This window comes from Drosophila willistoni (genome assembly GCF_018902025.1).
Source record: "Drosophila willistoni isolate 14030-0811.24 chromosome 2R unlocalized genomic scaffold, UCI_dwil_1.1 Seg167, whole genome shotgun sequence".
NCBI lineage: Eukaryota > Metazoa > Arthropoda > Insecta > Diptera > Drosophilidae > Drosophila > Drosophila willistoni.
In genome coordinates, this window is record NW_025814050.1 from 8,262,869 (window position 1) to 8,288,359 (window position 25,491).

Below are 25,491 nucleotides of genomic sequence, written 5' to 3' on the forward strand. Positions count from 1 at the left end.
CTTAAAATGTCTGTATAGTAACAAAATTGTAAAGGCAATTCACAGATAAAAGACTTTTCTGAATCACAATAAAAATCATTTAACCCCACACTTTGGTATCTATAATACCTCAATTCATCGCAATGCTCCAGGTGATTTCATTTATAATTATTTGGCTCCAAATATTTAAAGTTGGGGGATGGGATGTAGAAAACCAGATGTGGTTGTCCTCCTTTATCAATTCGGTGCCGGATGTCCAGTACCGTAGAAAGTTTTCATTGTCTAGATAATTTGTAATTGCTTTCCATTCCTCAAATGTCTCAAATACGATAAGATGGGTCCTTATCTGGCGACAAATGCGACCAGATTTTAAGTTCGTTTGTCGTAATGAAATAAAACTTTTTTCCAATTTTCGAGAAGATCAGTCCCGATGAAATTGTGCAATTAAAAGCATCAGTTGAATTGTATTAGCAAAAAATTCTGTGAAATTTAAACAATTTTTGTCGATTTTAAAATATGAAGAATTTAAAACAATTGTGCTTCTATAACTCACTTGCGCTCACTCACATAAAGACTTATGATAAGCATAAAAATCACTTTTGATACGTCAAAGTTTCTCTATCCGTCCGTTTGAGTCAGTACATAGTTTTTCTCTCAGAATCGGGATGGAGCTTGGCATTGAAGCTATTTTGGTTAAAGTTCTTCGATTTACATCTAAATTGAGACGACCATTTCGTGTATATTTTTTTTAGGGCCGTCTTTTAGCCTAATTTAACAATAATTGTTTCTAATTGTTTTAACGTTTAACGTTTCACAATTTACAATTTTACTTTTATATATTTAAAAAAAATGTTCAGTTAATAAAGAAGCAAATATGGCTTTTTCTTCTTTACTTAGCCACTGCGAGAATGGTTTTATATCAATCTGCAATCCAGTCAATATAAAAAAAAAAATTCAAGCTAACTATGCCATCTAGTAGTCCTTGAAATACTCTCATAGTTGGCTCTGACTTTGGTTGAAATTTGAAAATGTCAAATAAAAATCGATGTAGGTGCTTCTCGACAGGCTTCTAATCATTCGTTTTCAGACTTTCGAACACATCGTTTCGACTGGCTTCCAAATTTTTAGTACAAAATTCAAAATTAACTTTTTTTCTTAAAAATTAACACCCCCAAAAAAGTAAGTGAAAAAGAAAAACTAGTAAAATCCTTTTACAAAAGGATAGGTGAGTGAGTGATTGTGGTTATAATGCATTTCTTTCCAATGCAGCAAATAAAAACTCAAGATGTGTGACCCCTGCTGCGGACCTTTTGAGGTAAGTTAATCACACGAAACAATTGCAACACAAGTTCCAGTCGGGACACTAAATACACACACACACACATAGCAGACATTATATATTCCTAACACTCGTTCGTAGTGCTCTCCCAAATGTTTAAATGCAGCACAATTGGAGGCATTGCCACAATGTGGTCCAAGGGCTCCGCCACCATTCCCCAAATGCATAACAGTGCAACAGCCACCGCGCATAATATGCAAAAAGCGTGTGGTTTTCACGGAGAAAATCGTACCCGAGCCCATGGTTGTCAATCGTTGTCGACAGATAACCGTACCCAAAGTGGTCGATACCACGAGGGTGATCAAAGTACCGAAACTTATCTGGGTCTCGCAGATGGTACGCGAGCCTAGAGTCATTTATTATCCGTCCATGATACCAGATCCCTATGTGGTGTGTTTCCCCAAACGTGTGTGCGAGCCACGCGAAGTTTGCCAATCGTTATTGTGTCAACCGAAACCTCAGACTATCGATATACCACCACCACGGGAATATTGTTGCTATCCAGCTGGACCGATAAACTTTAAGCCGAGTGCAGCCTGCCCGCCATGCCCGATGGGTTCGTGTGCTTCAAAAGCGCCTTGTTGCCCCTTGCCATGTTTCGGAACAAATCAATATCCGATCGCTGAAGGAGGTTGCGGACCCTGTAGACCGTGTGGCCCTAAAGATCCTTGTAGTCCTTGTGGACCTTCGTCTGCACCTTGTAACTCGTGTGGACCGTTTGATCTTTCTTGTGGACCCTGTGGAGCGTTTTGTTAACCTTGTGTTTTTATTGTGGTCCTCTTCATAACACATCTAAATGTAGTCCTTTTTGTACACCGAAATCAACTCGAGATAGGAGCCTGGGAGACAATTGTCGACACTGTCTATCAAGGTGAGCACAACATGCTTTGCTATTGTCTTGATACGTTCAATCGGCGTTTATCAAGGCGACGCAAACGTATTGTTGGCTCGCCTTGATATTCACTTGTGCCAGTCCAATTTCCTTTCCTTCCCGTCACACGTATCAAGACACATATCCTGCTGCAGGATGGCAATCCTTAAAGCGCCGCTAATTGCATTCTACTTTATTTTGCAGCCCCGTGGATGCCGTAGTCGTGAATTGCGTTGTGGTATTATGTACACCACTTGTGATTGTATCAAGCGTAATGGACTGCAGGATAAATGCCCACGATCGGCGTGCCAAGGACGACCCGCATGCATGTGCTTCCCGGTGCCAACTTGCGGACCGGCTGCATTCCCATTGCGTTATGCCAACATGACAATGGGAGCCAACAATAAGCGCATGCGTTGCGCAGCATCAGGGGCTTCGTCTGGTGGAGGCGGCAGCAATGGAGGACGTGCCTGCGGCGGTGGAAGCGGAAACGGTGGAGGATGCTGTGCTCCATGTAATGACACACCTTGCTGTGGCCCTCACAGTCCGCCATGCGGTGCCCCGGCACCGATACCGTGCTCACCCGTTCCTGGTATGTGCGCTCCGCCATTACCAGAGGGCGGTATACCCGATCCACGTGTATGGAACTTTTGTAATACGCCACCCACGTATCCATGTAAGTGACCCAACCAACCACACGATTCCTTCTGATCCTACTTCCCTTGGGTGTATCATGGGGCACCGTATGTCTACGACTGAGTTAGCCACAGCATTATCTTAGTTCAAGTTGTTTCTATAACTTTTTTTGTACTTAACCAACAAAGGTCCTAGTCATTTCCTGAGCAAAAAGGAGGAAAACATGCCATGTGTTTGGTGTGCACCTTGCAAAGCTCATTGCTATAATACGCCACCGAAATGCTGTTGCTAAAGAACTCCCACCCAATTCACATAGAAAGTTAATTTTTAAGAGGAAAATAGTGTAAAAACACAAATCATTCTTTCTTTAACCCTAAATTCTAAATTCTATTCCCTTGTCCCCATGTAAGTAGGTGTTATAGCTGGTTTATTCATATGCTTACCATTCCTCGTCCTTCTAGGTGGTTTCTAATTAAGGAGTGGCCGATACATAGCAGTCTATCCAATATATGGTAGAGGAGAAACTGAGATCCATCAGTGCCACATCTATCGTTAAACACATCGGAAGCAGTGAAACCAATGGGAAAAATGGACGTGTTGACAAAGTATTTGTTTTTGGTGGGATCTAAATTTGAAGCAAGTTGAATTCTGAAAGTGTATAGTAGTAGCATCGCCATTCACCACCTGGTGATCCCCAAGAAATATTGGAAACATTGGCGAATCACTAGCTTACGCCTATTCTTCAACTATTGCTAAATTCCTATTTCGATTTTCAATTCTTGGCCTTTATCAAAATTTTTAGTTATACAAAATTTGGACTTGCATTTCTTTATTTTTTTTTTCTCTTTGGAATAAACATAAATTCTCTGAAAACATAAATACATTGGTTTTAATTTAATTGGTATACAGGTTTAGAATAAACCGCTTTTCTAGGGACTTTGGCTGGGCACGAAGTAATGTAATTTTAAGGCTGACAATAGAATAAGAATATATAATTTGGCACTTTGCAAATGTCTACAGCTCATTCATTCTTACATCTATATAAGTGGACAATATTAAAGGGCTTGGCCTTCTTTAACAATTCAAATCAAATACAATAAAAAGATTGTATTTTTCCTCTTTCCGATTTTTAAGGATGACAATAGAATAAGAATTTATAATTTAGTTCGGTCTTTATGTAGCACTTCGCAATGTGTCCAGCTCATTCGTAAAAATATCAGTTTTTTAAATTTTAGAAATATTATATCTATGTATATATACACAGATGTTAACCAACTTTATAACTTTATGGTCAATATTCAAGGGCTTAGCCAGGTATGGTTAGAAATATACACCTAGAAATTTTTCCTTTTTTTAAGAATACAATTTTTTTTTTAAGAATTCGAATCCAAAATACTTTTAAAAGTAATGGAATTCCGAAGGCAACTACAGATTATAGTATAATCATTATACTATTTGAATTATTTACAAAAACCGAAATACTGGTCAGAGCCACATAATTCAACAGGAAGATAATCTTTACATAATTTTAGGTTCACTTTTTTTTTTTGTTTCGAAAGTCAAAAATAGAAGTAAATTTTTGTTTGTTTGCTGCATCTTTAAGTTAGTATGTATTTAAATAGTTTAATGGCTTAAATTTGGGTTTGCTATTATCATTAATGTGCAATATTAATATTTGTTTGAAAAGTATTTGGAACGCCCATTCTTCGAACAATATCATAATTACAGTTACTTAAGTACATTTGTACTGATTCTTATTAAAATTCAAGGATGAATATTTACCTTGTAATGTTATGCCGGAGTGTGTTATGTTTTTATACCATACACCCATATAGGGTGAAATGGTAGATTAAAGTCGCCAAAATGTATGTAACAGGCAGAAGGAAGCATCTCCGACCCCACAAAGTATATATATTCTTGATCAGGTTCAACAACCAAGTCGCTCTAGCCGTATGAACACCTAGATCTCGGAGACTGTAAGAGCTAGAGCCACCAAATTTGGTATGTAGACTCGTGTAGTATGTAGAGTGATCAAGTTTATTTCAAATTTTATAGATTTAGAATAAACAGAATCTTTGGCTGGGCAATAGAATAAGAATATAATTTGATTGAGTCTTTTTTGTAGCACTTTGCAATGTCTACAGCTCATTCAATACGATCAGTTTTTTAATTTTAGAATCCATAATAATACATCTATACTATATACACAGATTTTAACCATTTTTATAACTTTCTGATTCAAGGGCTTAGCCAGGTGTGGTTAGAAATATACCCACTAGAAATTTGTACTTTTTTTTAAGAATACAATTTTAAGAATTCAAATCAAGTATGGAGTTCTCAAGGCCGACACTGCAGATTATACAATTTGAATTATTTAAAAAAAAAAACAGAAAATATTGGTTAAAGCCGTCACACTTATCAAGAAACAGGAAGATAATCTTTACAAAATTTTAGGAGCACCTCTTTAATGGGATATACAATTCCAAGTAATTGAATAGGGACATGATTTTCTTTATCAATTGACCACTTTTTACCAAAAATAACCCAACCATGATAAATATAATTTTTTGCCCCTTTTTTTATAAATTTTCTCAGCATTTTGTCAGAAAAAGCATTTTTTTTTAAGTTGGTATGTATTTAAATAAAGAGGTTAATCGCTTACATTTGGTTTTTTTCATTATCATTATGAGCAATATTAATATTTATCTGAAAAGTATTTGGAACGCCCATTCTTCAAAACAATATTGATTCTTTTTGGAATTCAAGGATAAATTTGTAGGGTTATGTCGAAGTGTGTTATGTTTTTCAAATCGGTGCTCATAATTTCTCGAAAATTACTTAACCGACACGCAGTTTTTGTCACAGGACTTGTTTTTTGAATATGAAAGGGTTGTCTTTAAGAAGTCTCAAGGATCTAACATTATCCTATACAATTGTTTTTTGTTTATCATACAGAAAATTTTCAAATCTTTAAATAAACTATATTCAGATAAATGATCAATATTCAACGGTTCTCGTTGTAAATCCTTTCAAAAATCATATTTCTTAGGGCTTTCAGATTTATAAGTATATCCCCTTAAGACGAAAATTGTTAGCTCACTGTGTTTACTCATTTACTTTGTTTTCTTTATTTTTTTTAAATGCAACTTTTTGTATCAGGCGATCAGCAAGTGTATGAAAGTTGTTTTTAAAATGCATTTCTCTGATACGTGATACAGAAGTACTTCTTGATAAGCCTCAACAACTAGAGTGTTTACAAAGCAAATTTGATGTTGATTAGGGCGAAAGCCTACAGATCCCAATAACAGCGAATAAACACTTTCAATTTTGTTTATGGTTCGTATACAACTAACAATAAGTCAGTTGAATCCCACGTAAATACTCAAACGAAATGGTTTGTCAAGTTTGTGACGACTTTTTAAAAATATGCTTAACTAATATGCTTTTGATTTTTGTATCATTTTTCAAAAAAACAATTAAACAAAAAAATATTAAAATGGAGAAAATGTACGTAGTTTGCATTATTTATTGCTCGCTATTACTATTCGTTACTTTCGTTTTAATACTAGTCGTTGCCCTACAGACTAGTTTTTACATGGATTATGAAGTCCCTACTACAACAACTTGTTCGGACAAAGACTGAAGATCCACGAATTGTATCCGGTTAGTATAAATCTTTAATATGACGACCAAAGTAAATGAATGATTTCTTTATTACAGTTTAAAATTTGAAAAAGATGATATCGTTTTTGCCGATTGACATTGTAATATCCCTTGAGTTATAATGAGTTAAAGCATATATATGTTCAATAAAACAACTACTAGAAGCCTTGAGTACTTTTAACTAGCTATAAATAGATAGAACATTTTTATAACACATATAATTTAGTATATATACTCATTTGAAAATGACACCAATAAATGTTTTAGTATAAAAATCATCACATTACAGAACTGACCTTGCTAGAGGTCTGAAATTTTGAAAGAATATCAGGTATGACTAAAATATAACTTTTGTTTCTATAATTTTGCAATGGGATATCTTCAAAACATAAAAATTTCGCCTTATTGCATAATTTTAGGCTAAATTTCATATTTTCTTTTAGATTCTAGCTCAAATGTTGGTTTAATTCAGTTTAATTCCATGCATTTTAGCAACAAACCAGTATAGAATTGCTTTGTCATTTCAATTTTTGTTGACCCACACTTTAACATTTCTAAAATTTTTGATTCGATGCCACAATGAATTTATGAATGTATGAATTTTCAGGCAACTACGCGAAAATCTCAATACAATTTACATTTCTGGCGCAATCTGGCAAAATGTGCCGTGTAATGAAGTGTTGTTTTTTTCTTAATAAATTTTTAGTACTCCTCAAAAAAAGATGAGCTAGGTCTGACATTTTACCAGTTTTTCAAGTCGATCGAATAACCAATACATTTTAAATCATAGCTAGTTTAGAAAGAAATGAGTTAGGCAAAAAATGTTCAAAAAATAAAACTAGTTTTTTGATATTTGTACGATTTTTGACTGATTTGCTTCTATTATTATTGTCATCAAAAAGTTGCTATACATAAAAAGGATACGATGAGTAAAGGAAGTACAATCTGTTTAATAATGGCAATTATTATTGTAACTTTAATCTTTCTCACAATATTGATAGTTGGAATAATCATGTTTTCGAACAAAAGTGTTTCAAATACGATTGCAAACCGTAAATATGCACAAATTTTACAAAAAGTCTTTTGTTGAATACTTTTAAATACCCTCAAAGGTTCTTTACGGCGCCAAAGTTAAATTTTCAAAGTGTGGGCAGAAGAAATTGAGCAATAGATGGCGCCTCGAAAATTTGAGGACGATTTCGTCCTTTGCTAACCATTTCGACCATTCCTGGTGTCGCTCCCTCGCGAAACTTTTTTACACTACTGACAGGAAAATTAAAAGTTGGAATTATTTTAAAATTAATAAATTTAAAAAAGCGTTTAACTTATTTATTTAATTACTTCAACTTTATGCACTGGAAATTTCATGTATTTTCTTGCCATTTGTTTTACCTATTGTAAATTATATTGAATTTTATGTTATTTTCACACTTAGTATTAATGTAATTACACCATTATTATTATTATTATTTATTAATTCTGCTAAAAAGGATTAAACTTAAATAAAGAATAACAAACATAAGTTTCATCATAAATTATTATTGATATTAACAGTTGGAAATCAATAATATAAAATAAGAATACCAAAGAATTTAGAAATATCAAAACAGATTATATTTTGCTTATTAATAATTAAGATTTAATTAGATTAGACAACAATTCATAGCAGTTTTGTGTGAAAATTTACAATATAATTATCTAAATTTTTTTTTGAGAAATTCGATTGAACAAAAGTAATGACAAAATCTTGTAACCAAACTAAATCTAACAAGCTTTGAAGAAATTTGATTGGAAAAATGAAAATATAAAAATATAGAATGCGGGCTAAGACTAAAGACTGATATGTATGGATTTACTTGTCAATGATATAGAAATGTGTAATTAAATCCAACTTTACACATTTATTGACTAAAAATTTTCAAGAAACTATTTGGTTATTATGTCAGATGTACTGTATCAAGATCCCTTGCAGGGAGAACCATTTGCTCAATTGCCTACTCCTAAATCATTGGATCCGATACCAAAGAGCATAAGTTTGACCGATCCGATAATGCTCAGATATACTTTGTGTCTTAGTATCGTGATACGAAATTGCTTTCATGTCTATCTGTGTTGGCGCCAATTCCGTTTATGCAAAAGATCTCAAGAACCTCCACCTCAAATGCTGGGTATAATGTCGCAAGCCACTTTCGATTCATCAAAGGATAGGGAAATGCGTACAGTGGAGCTTCAACTTATTCGCTATATCTTTGATGCGATACTAAGCTGCTTGGAATTGCATTGTGGAGTATTTCCATATCTTTGGAAACTCACTATGTTGTGGTATCGTCGAATCGGAGATGATGTGTGGCAGAATTTGGTCTTTATGGTAATATTTTCCACCTACATGGTAATGCGGACAATACCATCGGTTTTGTATGATAAGCTAGTACTGGAACCATATTACGGTGCCGATCCAGAAAAGGTGCGCACCCTGGTGGGTCTCTTATGTGCCTCGGCCTTCCTTATTGTCCTGGTGCAGGTTGCCCTGATACCAATCACTGTCATTTTTCTGTTCATCGAAGGTAATGGAGGTTGGTATTTTGTGCTATGGATTTGGGGTTTCCTATTTGTTCTTTCGATTGTGTGCCTGTTGTTCTTCAGTCTGTTTGGAGCTCCTTGCCTGGGTAAGAGTACCAAACTACCCGAGGGTAATCTCCGCAAGGAGCTAACCAAAGTTTTTAGTGATTTTAAATTTCCATCTAATCGAGTCTATGTGGTTCAAACATTTCACATTAGCAATGCTACGGCTTATGTCTGGGGCTGTTGCTGTTGTAAGCGTCTGATTATATTGGACAATTTGATCTATAATCGTGGCAAACCAATCGAAGAACTTCATGAGGATGAGGTTGGATTGGGGCTTAAGGACGAACAATTGGCCGCGTTTCTGGCCCATCTATTGTCCCATTGGCGTAGATATCACTTGTTTAAATCCTTCACCATGGTACACATTAGTTTACTTATCTATTTATTGTTGTTCGGCACTTGCTATCGGCAGCAAACATTGTATGAAGCAGCTGGATTCTCATATGAATTCTATCCCCGTATTGTGGGCTATTGGTTAGTTTACAAGTATGTAATGCCTCCATATCTGACCATCACCAATTGGATTATATTCTATTTTATACGTCACTTTGAGTACTCGGCGGATAAATACGCCTGGAAATTGGGCTATAGTCAAGACCTAAAATCGGCTCTACTTAAATTATTTGCGGACAACCGTCTCTTCCCCATGGTTGATCATTGGTATCTCATGTGGCATCGAGTGAGGCCATCTATTCTGCAACGTCTCAGTAATTTGCATCGTTTGGAAGTGGGATCTCGAGCAACAAGGTTGGAGTTAATCTGATTGCACTTGTTTTTTTGTGTTGTTCATTAGAGAAGGAAGTAAAAGAAATAAACAGGATCAGAAGAGAGAATTTAAATTTGTGCTAATTCATTTATATCAAAATTCATAAGACTTTGTAATTTCTTCAGAAATTTCTTGAAATAAAAGTTGTTTCTTAGGTTATCAAAACCTGAATTTAGCTAATTGATTTTACTCCAATTACGATATATTAAACAATGAGGATATTTCAAAAGTCTTGAAAAGATTCTCTGTAGTATTCAGTTGGATATTCATAGATGATAGTAATTTACATAGTTAAGTGAAAATGGGGTCAAAAATCTTATAGTCTTTGATGTTATAGTAAGCACTATGATGGCCATAATAGTTTGAGCCAAAAACCATGGCCCATGCTTAAAAATAGAGAATGAACTAATTTCGTGCGGGCCTGAACTTAAACCTAGACTCTACGCGCTCATCCTTGACCTAGAGCTTCGCACATCCGAAAATGCACAAAAATTCCTTGATTTTCATCCATTTTTCCAGTGTTCCAGTGTCAAAAATTCTCAATATACATTCATACATGCATGTATAGAGTTCAATGACGTATTATTGAAAATTATTGATATTCGTCAAGTGTTTGAGCCTTAAAACCAGGATTGTTGTTCATCGCTCGTTTCCAACTTCTTGCCTTTTTTTACTAGTAAGTCTTCAAAGCATCCTGATAATCATACTGATAAAATGGTTTTTAAAATATATTTACCATACTGATTAATTTTGGTTTTTTGATCAGCTTCGGCCTTAAAATAATGTTTAGATCCGTTTATATGGTATATTGTAACATATTGCATTGAGGAATTTGTAGCTTGATCAGACAGAGATTCAGTTTGGTTAACCACAAGTTCGAGGTTTAAGTTTAAGTCAAAACGTAATCATAATTTCACCTTAATTCATAATCTACAATCCATTGACTTCGGACTAAATGGTATTGCATGAATTCAATATAAGTTTAAGACAGATTTGGAAACTTCTTTAAGAACAAAATTTTGGTCTGCCACCTTTTAAAAACCAAACAGAAAAATGGTTTTATTTTGTTTTGTAATTTTTATTAAAAATGTAAATTTTGAAAATGCGGAATACCATAGTTGTTTTTTTTTTCTTTGTTTTTTTTTATTATTTTTTTTTTGTTTTTAACTATTATCATTCATTTTGTAATATTGGGATGCACAAATAAATTTTTTGTTGTTGACTTGTCTCACATTTTCATCATTATCATTCATTGGGATTACATTTATTATGTTGCATTATGCAATGGTATTATGAGTGTATCATGTTTAATATATATCCATATATTTATGTATATATAGGTATGTAATTTGTCGATCACAACTAAAGATAAATATATATAAACCAGAATCAAGCGCAGCTATTTGGGAGGCGGATGGGCAATTGTATATATATGTATATGTATACATACATATATGTGGATATGCAGATAACTAAACAAAATTTAAAGCATAGCTATGAAGAAGCCATTTCACGGGATGGGATTAAATGACTTGAGATGGGAATAATGTGAACTGAGCTGTATATAGAAGGAGTTGGGTACATACATACATCAAGTATTTTGCACACAGATGGAGACTTTCATTTCTTTCAGAAAATGTTCTAAACTTCAGATACAGAATTCTCTTGATTACCTTTTATTCTCATCTTATGTTATATACGTTTTCACAACAAGCTGAATTCGTTATTTCAAAATGGATTCGATTTGAATTTGTTTTCATTTTATGTTTGCCTAACATATACATACACACACACATGTATAATTTATAGATTTTATCAATACATACACTATATATATATTCATTTTCTAGGCATATCCAATATTGCGCGAAGCAAGCAATTTGTTATACATACATCTAAACATCTTCTTTAGTTCTTTTGATGGAGAAGCAACTGTTGTAATACAATTTTTTAAATTTGGTTTTCAATTTGTTTTTACTTTTTTGGGTTTTGTTTTTTTGTATTTATTTCAAATCGGTTTTTTGTCTATATATGTGTATATATTTTTTTTTGGCCACGTCGCTAAAATGATGTTAATGCGGTGGTTATTTTTGTTTTGCGAAATGTTGTTTCAGTTTTTATAGTTCGGTTGTTGAGCTTAGAAAATGCACCATGATAATCCGGACGCATCTGCTCGTCCTTTGAAAACACGCCGCCTTCATCCCAAAAATGTTGTTGAATCGATCCTTTACTGCTCCTCATCGCCCAATTCATGCTTGATTTTCGAAAAATCGAAAATCTCTCCAGTGCCGCGCTTGAAAATGTTCAAAACATCCAAACAAGTGGTCTCAAAATGCGTGGTAGCATCATAGGATTCCGAGATGAATATTTGCGAATCGGTACCATCATCGATTGGCTCCAAATAATCGGAAATTGTAACGAACTTTTGTGCTATCGGTTCGAGCAAATCGAGGCCAGGCTTAATCTCCACCTCGGGAGTATCAGTTTCCACAGTTGTGGATACCATGCCGACAAACCAACCCTTGGCAGCCACCTGATGGGTGGAGCTAACCAATGATACATAAATGTCCGATTTGCGACCAACTTGCTTCTGTGGAATGATAATTTGAGTGGAAAGACCATCCTTGGTGCTGGCCACCGGATGATCCAAGATGCAAATACAACGTATAACCTTGCCACGCTTGCGAACCTGAAAATAAATAAGGAGATCAAGATATTACAAAATACGATTTGGAAAAAGAATTCAAGTAAAAAGTAATAATCCATAAACATATAGTCCCTGATTAACTTCTTTAAATTTAACCAACTTAATGGACCAAAAAACAGGTTTTGTTTTCGTTTCTGAAATTGTTGTAAAATATTTCATTATTGTTTTTTACAAAAAACTTCTTACAAAAAATTTATAATCGTTTCCTTTGACGAAATGATTGGTTTTTATGAGTTAAAACACATAGTAATAGTAAGACGATTAAATTTCTAGTCTGGAGATAACTATAAACAAAATTCCGACAGACTGATATGTACATATTTAATTACAGATTATTGTACAATTTTTACTCAATGTGATTTCCTGATAAAGGCAATTGTAATTTAAAGATTTAAGAATACCTATATTGTTTTGAAATTCGAATTGGCTGAAAGTTTTTAAAGAAACTAAACGAGTTGGAGATATTCAATCAATCAATTGAATACAAAAGTTTATAGTCTAAACAAAGGAAAGTCTTTTCTATTTATATATAATCGAAACCTTCCTGTTTCTAGTATCAAACCATAAATTAACGAGAAACCATTTCTTACCTTATCGGGCACATAACTGGGATCGCAATAGACCTGCTTGCATTTGGCAATTTCATCGCCAGAACGCACACCCACCACCTTGCCGCCTTCACCCAAAACAATTTCATCGATGGGCTTGTCCAGCATATAGGTGCCGCCATAGATAGCCGAGAGACGAGCGAATCCCTGAGGCAATTCACCCAGACCGTACATTGGATACAGATATGGCGATTTGCCATATCTCGCCAATGAATCGGAATATAACTTAATGCGTCTTATGGTATTAACAGCCGGCTCATTCAAATACTCATCATCACGGAACAAGGCCAGGGCATGGCCAGTGAAATCCTGCGTATTCTTATCCAATCCAAACTTATCATACAATCCCTGCATATTGGCTTTAGTTGGATCGAAATCCTTCCAGGTCTTTGGATCATCTTCCCTGAAGTCCTGCACATAGATGAGGAAGTTGCGGAAGCGACGCTTCTCGAACATACCTGGCAAGTGTGGAAAGGAAGTAAAAAGAAATTTGATTAGTCAGCAAATTGAAAAAACATAAGGGTGCGTTTGGGTTTCAAATTTCCATATATGAATGTAAGTTTGTATCTAACTACAGGGCCGAGCCGCATAAACTGAAACCGTTAATTTAGTGTGGCATTGTGCCCTGTCACTACCACCATTTGGCTAACCTATGACGTCATTTTGACCACATAAGCTACATGTACATAAAATTTGTATGTGCAATGCATGCTAAAAAAAATGGTTAACTTTGAAAGTTATTACAGTCATTACCCACAATAGCGTATGCATATGTTTTTACTTAATATATAAATATATCATAAAAATTCTGTCTATATATTATTATAAACCATATATTAGATGAATATAAAAATATAAATTTTTATGTCATAGTTAAAAAATTTTCTTTTCGAAAATTACAGTAGTATTTATTTTTACGAATTGTATGGGTAAAAATTTTTGAGGGCTTTAAATTTCAAGAATTGAATTTTTATATTGTATATATAAGTTTTTTTGTTCGTGAAATTTATAATTTGTACAAACTTAACACTCAGTTTTGTAATGATTTTTAAAAATATCAAAGTTTTTAATAGGTTTTAGTAGATCTGGCCTATATAATGGCCTCTAAAATGAAGCTCATAAATGTAAGTTTTATACAGAATTTGCAAAAATAGTGTCTAAGATAGGTGTAAAAAAGAATAGTTAAAATCGTTGACCCAGCTTTAAAAAAAAAGCTATTTTAAGTAATGGTAACCACTTTAAAGAATACAATTACAAAAAGGCTACATTAGGGGAGTTCTACTGTATAAGTGAAAGGGTTCAATGTGCCAGCAAACACACAAAAAATATAATTTATTAGCAAAGAAAATTGCATTGCGAATAACAAAAAAAAAAAAAGCGAAAACCCCAAACCCAATTTCAAATAGAGCGTACAGCAGCAACAACTAATTGCAACAAAATGAGAAAAAATGATTAAAAAATCATTTTCATGTCTGCTATAGACAAGAGGAGCAATTTGGGCAAAAAATGATTCACCGGTGCGGGTTAATTACTTAAAAGCTGTCAGAGTTGCCACCTGAGGGGAATTATTACTAAGCTAGGCTAAAGCTCTTTACCGCTACAAAATAAATGACTAGGAATAAATTCAATTAAATAAATTTAAAATTGATGTAAATAATTTAAATGCAAATATATGGGTACATATATATATACATCCAATCAGCAGGGGGCGAAACGCAAATACGTGTCACAGCAACAACAACAACAAGCAGCGAGTGTAACGAGTTAGACAGAGAGACAAAGAAATATGGAGAAAACGCAAAATGTATGGATGTGTGTGTGTGTGTTTGTGTGTCTGTGGGGGCAAAAAGCGGAGTGGGCTAAGTAAGGAGATAAGTAACCAAATACATACATACAAATGCAGCAAAAGAAAAAAAGAAGTTTTTTTTCAACACTATGGAATTTTTTAGGAAATAGATTTACCCATGAGATCAGATGCCAGAGCCTCCTTTTGATCAACCGGCACTTTGGCAATTTTTCCACCCTTGTAAACGTAACTGCCCTCAATCGACTTGAACTCCAGATAGCGGGTCACGCCCGTGTGTATTAACAGTTTCACCAATTGTCCATTGGCCATCAGGAATTTGGGTATCAAATCGACATTCCAATCCCGGCCACGCCCGAATCGTTCACCGGGCGCCTCCAAGCCATAGCGCTGGAAGAGCTCCTCCAGCGGCGTTATCGAGGCTGATTCGCCGCCATAGTATTTATTACGATCAATATGCAAGACTTTCTTGCCGGAAACGGACAGCATGCCACTGAGTATGCACTCCTTCAGGCCAGTGCCCAGCACAATTGCGTCGTATTCCTCATTCATTTTGGCTACGGCAGCAAGTTTTCCTCTTTTTTATTATTAAATTAAATTACAAGCACAATCGAAAAATTTTTTCACTTGGCGACGACGTTGCGGCTGCTGTTAGAATTGCGTTCAATAAATTTTCTCTACTCGTTTCAGTTCTTGCTCTTTCCTCTTTGCTACGCCTTCGCTCGTTATCTTTGGTGCAAAGTTTCGTTTGTGTTGCAGTGTTGAGGAGCAGCGAGTCGACTTGAATGGGGGTGGAAACTCTAAGTGGCGCGGAATTTCAACATTTCACAATTACAACAAATTTTGACCGATTTTAGACAAATACAAAAAACACACACATAAATGAAAGAGTTTAACTAAACTAAAACAGGGCCAAAAACTAATACAGTTCAAAATCAAAAACTACTTGGATTTTCAAATTGCAAATTACTATTTGTTAAAGGTTGAAATTTGATTGCCCACTGGAAGAGAGGGACGATGGAGACAGATGGCTTTTGACTAGTATTATTTCTAAGATAATTATATAAAATAAGCCTAAAGTTGGAGTAATGGGACTCTAAAGATTTGTCGCAAAATCACAACTTGTTGCTTCGTTTAGAACATTTAGTGGTAAGCGATGTGTTAAACACCTATTACTATTTCAATTGAATGGAAAAAATAGATATCGCTTTAGTCTTTGATGTTCTCTTGTTTCAAGTGTAAATCATCGTTTATACACTTTCCATGTTTCTCATAATTTTGATGTAAAACAGTGATCTTGAATATTGCTGATGGCTGGTGCAGGCATTTCATGCAGAATGGTATCTCTAAATGCATAATCCATTGACGCGGCAGGTACTTGTGGAACCTATGAGAGGAAATGGTTTTGTTGTTCCAGGAGCTGTTCGAATAGCTCAGCTCAGCTCAGCTTATTAAAAGAACAAAAGTTAAAAACAAAAAATAATCATACCGGCTAAAAGTCTGAAAAATATGGAACTAGTTTTCAAATGATCCGCCACTGCTTGTATTAGAGATGTGAACAAAATCATCGATATCATCAGAATTGCACAATTTGTTTAGCTTTATTAAAATAAACCATTTTTATTGGTCCGCTTTATTATTGAACTGATTCAACTCACTCTTACTCTGAAAGATGTCCTTTTCGTTTGTTGCCACTAATTCAAAAGTAAATGATTTGCATTGAAATGACCCGCTCGATAAAACACTATTAATAATAATGGTTTTCAGTATTTGAAAGCATTTAAAACGAATATAAAAACAAACTAGATAGATAAAAAAATCCTAATTTTGTAAACAAACAAAAGAGCTGTCTTCCAATAAAAGTGCCACCACCGTAAAAGTTTCTTAAATAAGGCAACAAGAACAGAAAATTATACTATTAATATAGAAAAAATAGCAAAATGAATATTTTGTCTTATACTTGCTATACAAACAGAACTGTTTTTTGATTATGAATTTCAAGATATATTTCATATAATACTCTTACTTAGTCAAAGTAATTTAGCATAATGATAAAAATGAGATTAATATAATTGTACATTATTTATCATAGAATTTACGGGGTCAAAGCAGTTTCTAAACCAATTACCATGGAACAACAAAAAACAATTAAAATCTAAGGACCTGATCCAGGATACAAACTTTAATTAACATTTATATTTATTAAAATAGTTTATCTAAGCTACGATTGCTGCTCGTCTCTTCAAATTGACATGTCAGCTACTAATAAAATGCAATTATACATACATATTGAGATGATGATCCGGATTCTAAAGGTCCTAGGTCTAAAAGTAAAACTTTAAAATTTCTAACTAAAGTTTGTTAAAAAAAAGTAGCTAAAATAAAAACAGCTAAATTCAACTTATTAAATTCAATGTTGTTATTATTTCATCGAGGAACACCAACTCATAATTTTCAACTCTTAATCTTAAATAAATAAATATCAGTATTTGAAACGACTAAAGGATCACATTAATATGTAAGCAACGTATCTCGATCTCTTTAAGGAGCAAGGGGGAAAAAAACCATTTTTGGTGCAATTTTTATGCACACAAATGTTTCGTGTGACTTATTCGATTAGTAAAGGGGAAATACAGTTTTGATGCGGATTACATAACTAAAAATTGTAACAAATTTGATATGAGTACATAACATATCATCTATCTGGCAAATGTATTGGCTCTAACTCATTTGTCACACAGCTTGGCCAAAAATATTCTTTTTGGGCTTTACAAATTTTAATATAATATATATATAATATATATATATTTAAGGCTCCAATTATATAAAAAAAAAAACTATTCTTAATGAGAATAACGATTATTATTACAAAGTTCTTGTTTCCTGGTTGTAAGAGGTTTAGATTTGCCAATTAAATGTAATTTAACACAGTTAGGTAACTTTAAATTTTCGCTCCTATATAAGAGGAATTGTCTTGGGTGTGGTTTTTACAGTCAACTTTCACCATGTGGTCGTCTAACAGTGTGGTTCCTTCTCTTTGCCTCCTACTCATTATCTGTTCTGCTGTCGAGGTCATTGGCATCATTGGCGGGCGATATGCTCGTTTAGGAATGTTTCCGCATCATGTCTCTTTGCACGCATATAACACTTATATAGCTGGAGGTTCCTTGGTATCAGCAACCTTTGTCCTTACCTGTGCGCACTGCATTATCCACGACTTAAACATTTATACGATTCGTGCGGGCACTATCGATTTAAAAGACACCGGTTTTCAAACATTGCTTCCTAAAGAATTCATCCGTCACCCGAAGCATGATCCTGAGACGTTTGATTACGATATTGGACTGATTCGCTTAACCAAACCAGCTATATTAAATGACAATGTGCAAATAATTCCTATGGCCCCTAGCGATGCCATCTATGTAAAAGATACACTTGCAATTACCATGGGATATGGTGATATCGATCCAATTAAAACTAGGCAAGATTGTCTGAAATATGTATACATTCATATATGGGGTCCAGAACTTTGCAATGATGACCATTTTATGAGCATAACGAAACACGGCATGATTTGCGCAGGAGAAGACGATGGACGAGACGATCCATGCGATGGAGATTCCGGTGGCGGATTGGTTGTGAATCAAGTAGTTATGGGGGTTTTTTTTATGAACTACGGTTGTGGCCTAGAACATTTTCCAACCGTGTATGAATTTGTGCCATACCATCGCCAGTGGATAGATGAGGTTATGAATTCTCAGTATGTCCGGAAAAAGAAAAACTATTGGAATAACACCATGAATGCTCACAATGTTCGGCACAAGAATTGTAACCATTTCAATTCAACCCAAAATCCATAAATTCAGTTTGAAAAATGTATAATTAATAAATAATGTAAATTAAGTTAGAAGTGGTGAAAACAATAATAAATTCGGAATCAATTAGCAACACCTGAATCTTGCTCGTTCTGGAAATGGCTTCTTCTTTGCTGATGTCATCATTGAAAAATAGCATTTGCGAATACTGAAATCTAGCTTTAGCCCATTCACTTTTCAAGACTGAAATCTCGAGTAGCTTAAGTAAATATTTACCATATAGTAGTCCGATCCTGATAATTTTCAAACTTTAGCTTACTCGGGTAATTAAAAGCACAAAAAAAAATGTCATCCCGATAGCTCTGAAGATGGCTAAATAAAAGGCATACGCACCGACGGACATGGCCATATCAACTGATATACTTTAGGTCGGAAACGTCTCCTTCTGTGCGTTACAAACATCTGACCAATTTTATAATACTCTCTGCAAGGGTTTAAAAAACACTGTTGGCCGATAAATAGTCGGTATCGGCAAGTTAGTGATATTTCGATTGCATGCTGGCCCTAGTGATCTTTTTGATCTATCCAAAAAAGTTACGGCGAATAGTAACGTAAGCGAGCAAAACATGTTGGAGTTGGGCTCATCGGTTGCAGTTCGCCTCATTCGTATGACGTTGGCATCAATTGCTCAATTGCTCGATCTAGACGTGGTTGCAAGGAGTTCGATGGTGGTTCATAGCGAACTCGCGTTGTTGTTGTTTTTTTTTCCCGTTTTTTTTTATTGTTGTTTTTGTTTTCAAGCTGAAAAGTCGTGTGCGGGTGGTGAAAAGTGCGTCCGCGCGAGTGCAAAATTAATATTTTCGGTTGTTACGTTTTTTGCTTGGAACGTCGTTTGTTGTTTTCCTTTTCCTTCTTTGTTTGGTGTGAAAGAAATTTGATAAATGAAAAGGAAATGTGAAAGAGAGGAAAACCATATAATAATGTAATTATTGTTTATTGTTTTGGTTAATATATGTAATTCTGTGTTGTTAATTGTGTTTGTGTGTGTATGTATGTATGATTGCGTTTGTGGAAAAGTGAAAATATGCAATATTAAGCAATTTGTATTTAACAAAAAAGAAAAGTAAAAGAAAAGAAAATAAGAATACAGAGCACAAAAAAAGTGAGCCACGAGGCGCTTAAGAGGAGGAAGAAGCAAACAAACAAAAAAAAAGTGAGCGGCATTTCCTTTTGTTGTTATTTCTATTTGTTTGAGTTAATCAACATTTTTTTTTCTTGTGACGGAAAATTGCACACAATTTTCATATGGTCTATGTTCTTGTTTCTATCTGTGTTTGTCTATCTATCTTATTCTTTGACCTCGGCGTCTATGATTTTAAGATGCTGCAGCATCCTCTCAAAATTGTTTAAAAATAGCTGAAAAGAAGAAAAAAATATTGAAATTCACAAAAATATCAAATCAGAGCGTTCAATTAATTCTTTAGTTGGTTTAGATTTATTTATTATTTTTTTGTTTTTTTCGCTGATTTGAAAACAAGTTTCCATAAAAAATTGCTTTGCTTTTATTGCAACCGCAAAAAAAAAACAAAAACCAACCGAAATGAAACAAGTTAGTTGCCAGTTTCTTGGCAAGAACCAGTTAAGCGTTGCAGACCCAAAATCAACCCCCACCGCGACTCCCCCTAACAAGCAACGAGTTTTTGTTGTTGTTTTTTTCTTTAGTTTTTTTCTTTCTTTTTCTTACCTGGGCCACCGCGTTGCAGCTTCTTACCTGAGAGATCATTTCGCTCTCTTCTGTATGCGTGTTTGTTTATGTCTCTCTCTCTCTCTCTGTCTGTGTTTTTCTATATGTGTGTGTGTGTTTGTGCGAGTTTTTCCCCTTACCGGCAAACATTTTAACAATCCGCAATACATATGTATATATTTAACTTCTTTTCTATGGCTGCTGCAGTTGTTGCTTCTTTGCTCTACAGTGGGCTGAATTTAATGCCAAATTCTGGAAAAGAAAATGTTTAGAAAAATAATTGTTAAAACCAATTTTTTTTAAAGACAAAGCAATTAAAAAGAATTACAAGATATCAGAATAAATGTATTATTTGTCACAAATTTTTTAATTAAATAATAATATTCAGTGTAATTCAACGAAAATTCAAATATTTCTATAACTTATCAAAATAAATCTGCCACTGCTTAACCATAAAGTTGAAGAGAATTATATATGTATTTGCATTATAAACTTAATATTTTCCATAGAAGCTAGCATTCTTTATTCAGTAGAAAACACTTTCAAAACTAAGAAAGTATTAATTAATTAAAAAATAATTTTACCTTTCACTCAAGAAAATGTCAACCCTTAAACTTGACAGCTGTTTGTAGTTTTTATGTACCTGTATACCTATATGTATGTATTTTATTTACCTGATGATTAAATAGAGCAGAAAACGCACACCTTGAGTTTATTGCTCGCTTTTCCCTTTCCTTTTTTTTTTTTTTTTTTGAATATAAATAACTTATTTAGGGGTGTGCGTTTGTTTTTTTTTACAGCTTGTGTAGTTTATTACTACTTTTTTATTTTACCAAAAATGTATTATTTATAACTATTGCAGACTCAGACTATTTATATAAACCTTAATATAAGAAGACCAACCAGAAGACTTTAAATGATATTTAATGTAATTTCATTTCATTTACTTCAATCTAAATATTTAATTAGAATTTATAGATAGATTTTAAAAGAAACTAGAATTAATACAGTTTCTATATTGTTAGTTATAATAGAATGCCAAATGAATAGTTAAGAATAATTCTTATCTGAGAGATTCATTTGTTTGTCTATTTATGGCCCACTGTATTTAAGTCTGGGCTCAATTGAGTTCATCACTAATTGCATACAAGTTAAAAGAAAGAGTAAGCGAGAAGGAGAACAGATTGTTAACTGTTTTTTTATGCGTCGTGTAATTTATTAGACGAATCGTTCTTGTCTCTCTCTTGCTTTCGTTCTGTCTTGACAGCTGCTCCAGGTACCGTTAAGTTAGTTAGTCTAGTAAGCAATTGACTTCAATAGAAAAAAACGGAAGCAGAGAAGAGCCTCTCAGACAAAATTGACGCAAAATTTATCTTTGTCTATGTTTACTTTAGCTAGTTCTGGTTTGTTTTTGTTTTTTACAGTTTAACACTTGCAATTATAATTGAGTGTGTGTGTGTTTTTTTTTCTTTATGGTCCAAATCGTTATGGCATACTAAACACAATTTGCCTATGGCTTATCGCCCAAATTACAATCTGTTAGCTACTGTTGCTTGGTGTGTTACGATTTCCATCAAATTTATCTACCCTGTAAAAGTTTAGGGTATATGCAAAATGGAATTGTGATAACAGAAATCCCAAAAAAAAAAACTATTTCCTTCCATGATCTATTAACCCCTTGAACATATTAGGTGTATATGTGTATATTTCTACTCTAAACAAGCCAATAAACCTTAGACTGAATCTTTGACTTAAATTTTAAATAAACAATCGTTTGTATAAACATATTAACTTTTATTTAATATAGTCAACAAAGAGCCTAAGATACTTGGATCTATAGGGAGAAGAATGGACCTTGCTTAAAGACCCTTTAGACGACTTGAAAAATTTCCAGAGCAAATGCTTAGTATAGGGTATATCTTGGTCATCTCTCCAATGCGATTGCCTCTCTTTTCATTTCAATGGGAAATAGGTTGTGGCATTTTGTCGTCAATCATCCGATTGATAAGCAAGCAGAGGAAAAAATGCTTCTTGTATCTCAGCGTACGTGGCTGTCAGTCACAGTTGGCCTAGTCTTATCAGTTTCGATTCTCAGAATGCCAACGCCAGAATACCAACAACAAAATACACAATATACATCTATTATATGGAATGTATGCCACGTTATATTATGAATGCAATAATACTTTATAGTATAATATTTTCCTATTTGCTATCAAAATTCATAAGCGTGAGGGAGAAATAGAGATATATATTCCCCCCAAAAACCTTTATGGAATCCCTGGCCCAACACTATTATTGGCATATTGTGCTGTTCTGTATTTAATTCGGTAAGTTAGTTAAAGTTTATTGTGGTGCCCCGTAAAATAATTGCTATCATCTATCTGCAGACCGACCGATTGATATTGAAGTGTAATTAATTGACTTTTGGTTAGATTGTTTGCTTTTGCAAATAAATCACTATTTCTTGCAGAAATATTAGTCTTTATTTTTTAACTACATAATTCTTAAGCAAAAATTTATGCATAAAACATTTATTTCACGATGTTTTAACTAAACTCCAGTCAGAAACTTTGCAGCACTAGCTTCTTCTTTTTCGAAATTTCAAAAACCCAGATTACAAACCCTTCCGAATTTAGTTAGATTTACTTTATAACCAAGTAACCATAATTCACTTAAAATATGGTCTTTTCATTTGATTCATATTTTTGAGTCTTATCGTGTATTTGTATGAATATATTATATGTTTGTATTACATTTTAATCTAAACAAAATTAAGGCGAATTTCAGAGCAAAATTTTAGGCAATCACAGTTTGTTTTGCTTCAATATGAATAATTATTTTCGTTTTAGTCTTAGTTTCCTTTTCTTGTATTTGCCTTGTATGTGTTTATCGGTCATTTGTTTCTTTGAGCAATTTCATAAGCACTTGAAACGAACTGGAAATGTATGTAAATTGTTGTTGTTGTTTTTGTTAAAGAATTTAATTAATTAATATGTAAATTGTTGGTGCTCAGCTTGCTAAAGGGTCAAGCTTGGTTCAATTCTCCTAGAGATGAGTGTCACGTATTTGTTTATTTTCCTAAGCAAATCTTTGCTTGGTCAATTTGACGATTTTTTATTTGGAATTCGTGTCACGGCATCATCTTTGGGCATTGTGTCAAAACCCACAACTTCTAACGCCCCGATATAATTGAATAGATACTACAAAACTTATGGTGTTGGGTCGCGTCACATAGTTGTCGCCCCCGTCAACAGTTTCTAATTAGTTGTAAAACTTTTTCTGCTACATTGTTAATATCTACATATTGTTTCTTTTCATACCTCTGATACCTACTGAAGAAATAACGAATGGCAATAGGGTATAATCGAATACGATTATCCCAAGTGGATGAATTTTTGGAATGGGGAAAGAGAAGGTGGCCGAAATGTTATATTCCTCAATACCAAAGTGAGAACTTTTCAGTCTTTAACGACGATTAAAACAGGAAATATCCACTTAGTTTAGAGAGCCAAAAACAAACAATTTATGCTTTATTTACATTATCTTATATGTAAAAATAAATACATAATATTATATCACGGCAAACTTTGCATTTAAAAGAAGATTATTTCAAAGGCAGCACAACAAATGTGAGCAGGTTGTCTTTACTTTAACGAGCACAAATTTCCATGAGTATATTTTAAATTCCAAAAATTATAAAAGATATTGTAGAAAGATCCATTCAACCAGAACAAAATAAGTGATATAACAAATTTATGACGTTTTTTTTTACTTTAGTTCTGATTTTCTCGGCTACTTAACTTAATGAAAGATTTTTTCTGTAATTTGTTGGTTATTGTATTCAATAAATATTGTCTTCTTACTTACATATGTATATCCGTTTTTGCCTCAGCTGTGCATTTGAACACTGAAAACTCTTTTTTTTTTGGGCAAATTTTTAAGAATTTTTTGGCAAAATCATTAATATTACAGATAGAAGTATGAACTCTTTAAAGAAGTTGTAGATCTAGCAAAACTAATTGTAAGATAAATTGCATACCGGAAATTTCATTTAATTTAGCCCCAACTTTCGATTTGGAGCCAATTGAAATTCTGAATTTTGTATGGAATTTTTTGGTGTTTTGGACGAGTTCAATTTGGCGACACTAATTTACTAAAGTACTTTTCCTTCTTGAACTAGGAAAGAACGTGAATTGAATTTCGTGTCGAATGACATACATATTTTTCATTAAAATTGGATAACAATTAGATAGTTTTTATTGCCTATCAATAAGGGACATTTTATCCAAATTTTACAACCTTTTTTACGCAAGAACAAAATTTTAAGTTCTCTTGAACTTTACAAAATTGTCTATGTCTTGAAAAATATTTAACTAATTTGCTATAGATTTTGGGTTTTACCTACAGAATTCAAAAATCAAACTAAAAATTGATTTTTTTCATTAAGGTTTTAATTATTCGTTTTCCATCTTAACTTGTTACAGGGTAGCTACAAAGTTGATTCAACAATTTGAACGTTTTCTCATGTTTTGCAAGTTTTTTTTTTTTTTTTTTTTGTCCACGTCTTTGGAAGTTTTCCCATGTCAAATGCATACGCCCATCTTGGTAAAATCATTTCCATTGTTAATTAGAAACAAAACAAAATAAATTATTTGCCAGCATCAAGATTTTTTTTTTGGTTTGTTTTCAATTAGTCAAAAGTTGACATATTTGTGGTAACTACAAAAGTTTTCATTTCAATAAAACTCGCCATTGAACCGATTTCTCTTCTTAAGTATTGATTAAATACTAAACTTAAAGCCGTTAATTGTATTATTCTAAGATGATTTGAAGTTTGATTGGTTGCCTTTAAAACTCTTTAAAATTGGCCTATTTGGAATGTTTTAATAGTTCTTAGCTGAAAATGAATTGCACTTGAAAATTTAAAATAC

The 25,491-nt window shown here is 33.5% G+C and overlaps 5 protein-coding genes and 1 long non-coding RNA gene across 10 annotated transcripts in view; 5 read left to right on the plus strand and 1 right to left on the minus strand.

Annotated features, from left to right (window-relative positions):
• The first annotated feature begins 1,139 nt into the window (after positions 1–1,139).
• LOC6644164 (keratin-associated protein 5-3) lies at positions 1,140–3,669 on the plus strand. Of its 2 annotated transcripts, XR_002724087.2 has the most exons (5): positions 1,140–1,158; positions 1,249–1,294; positions 2,394–2,703; positions 3,014–3,230; positions 3,287–3,669. XR_002724087.2 is itself a non-coding variant. In XM_002066997.4 (4 exons), exons 2-4 carry the CDS (start codon positions 1,265–1,267, stop codon positions 3,295–3,297), a joined length of 513 nt encoding a protein of 170 aa, XP_002067033.2. In that variant the 5' UTR covers positions 1,140–1,158; positions 1,249–1,264; the 3' UTR covers positions 3,298–3,669. The 2 variants fall into 2 exon arrangements, 1 of the variants encoding a protein (XP_002067033.2); XM_002066997.4 differs by lacking the exon at positions 3,014–3,230 and having other exon boundaries at positions 2,394–2,865.
• LOC26530257 (DBF4-type zinc finger-containing protein 2 homolog) lies at positions 1,249–2,461 on the plus strand. The gene is made up of 3 exons (XM_015178129.3): positions 1,249–1,294; positions 1,400–2,189; positions 2,394–2,461. Exons 1-2 carry the CDS (start codon positions 1,265–1,267, stop codon positions 2,072–2,074), a joined length of 705 nt encoding a protein of 234 aa, XP_015033615.1. The 5' UTR covers positions 1,249–1,264; the 3' UTR covers positions 2,075–2,189; positions 2,394–2,461.
• A 2,621-nt stretch (positions 3,670–6,290) lies between the features above and the next one.
• LOC124460322 lies at positions 6,291–6,654 on the plus strand. 2 transcript variants are annotated; one of them, XR_006954258.1, is made up of 3 exons: positions 6,307–6,332; positions 6,395–6,488; positions 6,546–6,654. It is a non-coding gene; the product is annotated as an uncharacterized LOC124460322 (long non-coding RNA). The 2 variants fall into 2 exon arrangements; XR_006954257.1 differs by having other exon boundaries at positions 6,291–6,488.
• A 1,646-nt stretch (positions 6,655–8,300) lies between these two features.
• LOC6644165 (CAAX prenyl protease 1 homolog) lies at positions 8,301–9,969 on the plus strand. Its single transcript, XM_002066998.3, has one exon. It carries the CDS (start codon positions 8,428–8,430, stop codon positions 9,874–9,876), a length of 1,449 nt encoding a protein of 482 aa, XP_002067034.1. The 5' UTR covers positions 8,301–8,427; the 3' UTR covers positions 9,877–9,969.
• A 1,946-nt stretch (positions 9,970–11,915) lies between these two features.
• Positions 11,916–15,866, minus strand: LOC6644166 (rab GDP dissociation inhibitor alpha). Its single transcript, XM_002066999.4, has 3 exons — positions 15,157–15,866; positions 13,177–13,652; positions 11,916–12,568 (listed from the first exon to the last, which is right to left on the minus strand). The coding sequence occupies exons 1-3, from the start codon at positions 15,548–15,550 to the stop codon at positions 12,107–12,109; spliced, it is 1,332 nt and encodes a 443-aa protein (XP_002067035.1). The 5' UTR covers positions 15,551–15,866; the 3' UTR covers positions 11,916–12,106.
• A 3,726-nt stretch (positions 15,867–19,592) lies between these two features.
• LOC6644167 (phospholipid-transporting ATPase VA) overlaps positions 19,593–25,491 on the plus strand; it is a 39,038-nt gene continuing 33,139 nt past the window's right edge. For 2 of the 3 annotated variants that reach the window (XM_047010872.1, XM_047010873.1), the window contains exon 1: positions 19,593–19,795. The gene's annotated coding sequence lies outside the window, so the exon portion shown is untranslated. Of the gene's footprint in view, positions 19,796–19,930; positions 20,027–25,491 lie in introns of those variants that run through there. The other variant, XM_002067000.4, reaches the window with a different exon arrangement.

Bases quoted from the DNA above. Each gene is read 5' to 3' on its own strand.
- LOC6644164 (XM_002066997.4), top strand. From the start codon at position 1,265: ATGTGTGACCCCTGCTGCGGACCTTTTGAG. The intron at 1,295-2,393 runs GTAAGTTAATCA...TTTATTTTGCAG, and splicing joins CCTGCTGCGGACCTTTTGAG to CCCCGTGGATGCCGTAGTCG.
- LOC6644166 (XM_002066999.4), bottom strand. From the start codon at position 15,550: ATGAATGAGGAATACGACGCAATTGTGCTGGGCACTGGCCTGAAGGAG. The intron at 13,653-15,156 runs GTAAATCTATTT...CACACTTGCCAG, and splicing joins TCTGGCATCTGATCTCATGG to GTATGTTCGAGAAGCGTCGC. The intron at 12,569-13,176 runs GTAAGAAATGGT...ATTTATTTTCAG, and splicing joins CCAGTTATGTGCCCGATAAG to GTTCGCAAGCGTGGCAAGGT.
- LOC26530257 (XM_015178129.3), top strand. From the start codon at position 1,265: ATGTGTGACCCCTGCTGCGGACCTTTTGAG. The intron at 1,295-1,399 runs GTAAGTTAATCA...ACTCGTTCGTAG, and splicing joins CCTGCTGCGGACCTTTTGAG to TGCTCTCCCAAATGTTTAAA.
- LOC6644165 (XM_002066998.3), top strand. From the start codon at position 8,428: ATGTCAGATGTACTGTATCAAGATCCCTTGCAGGGAGAACCATTTGCT.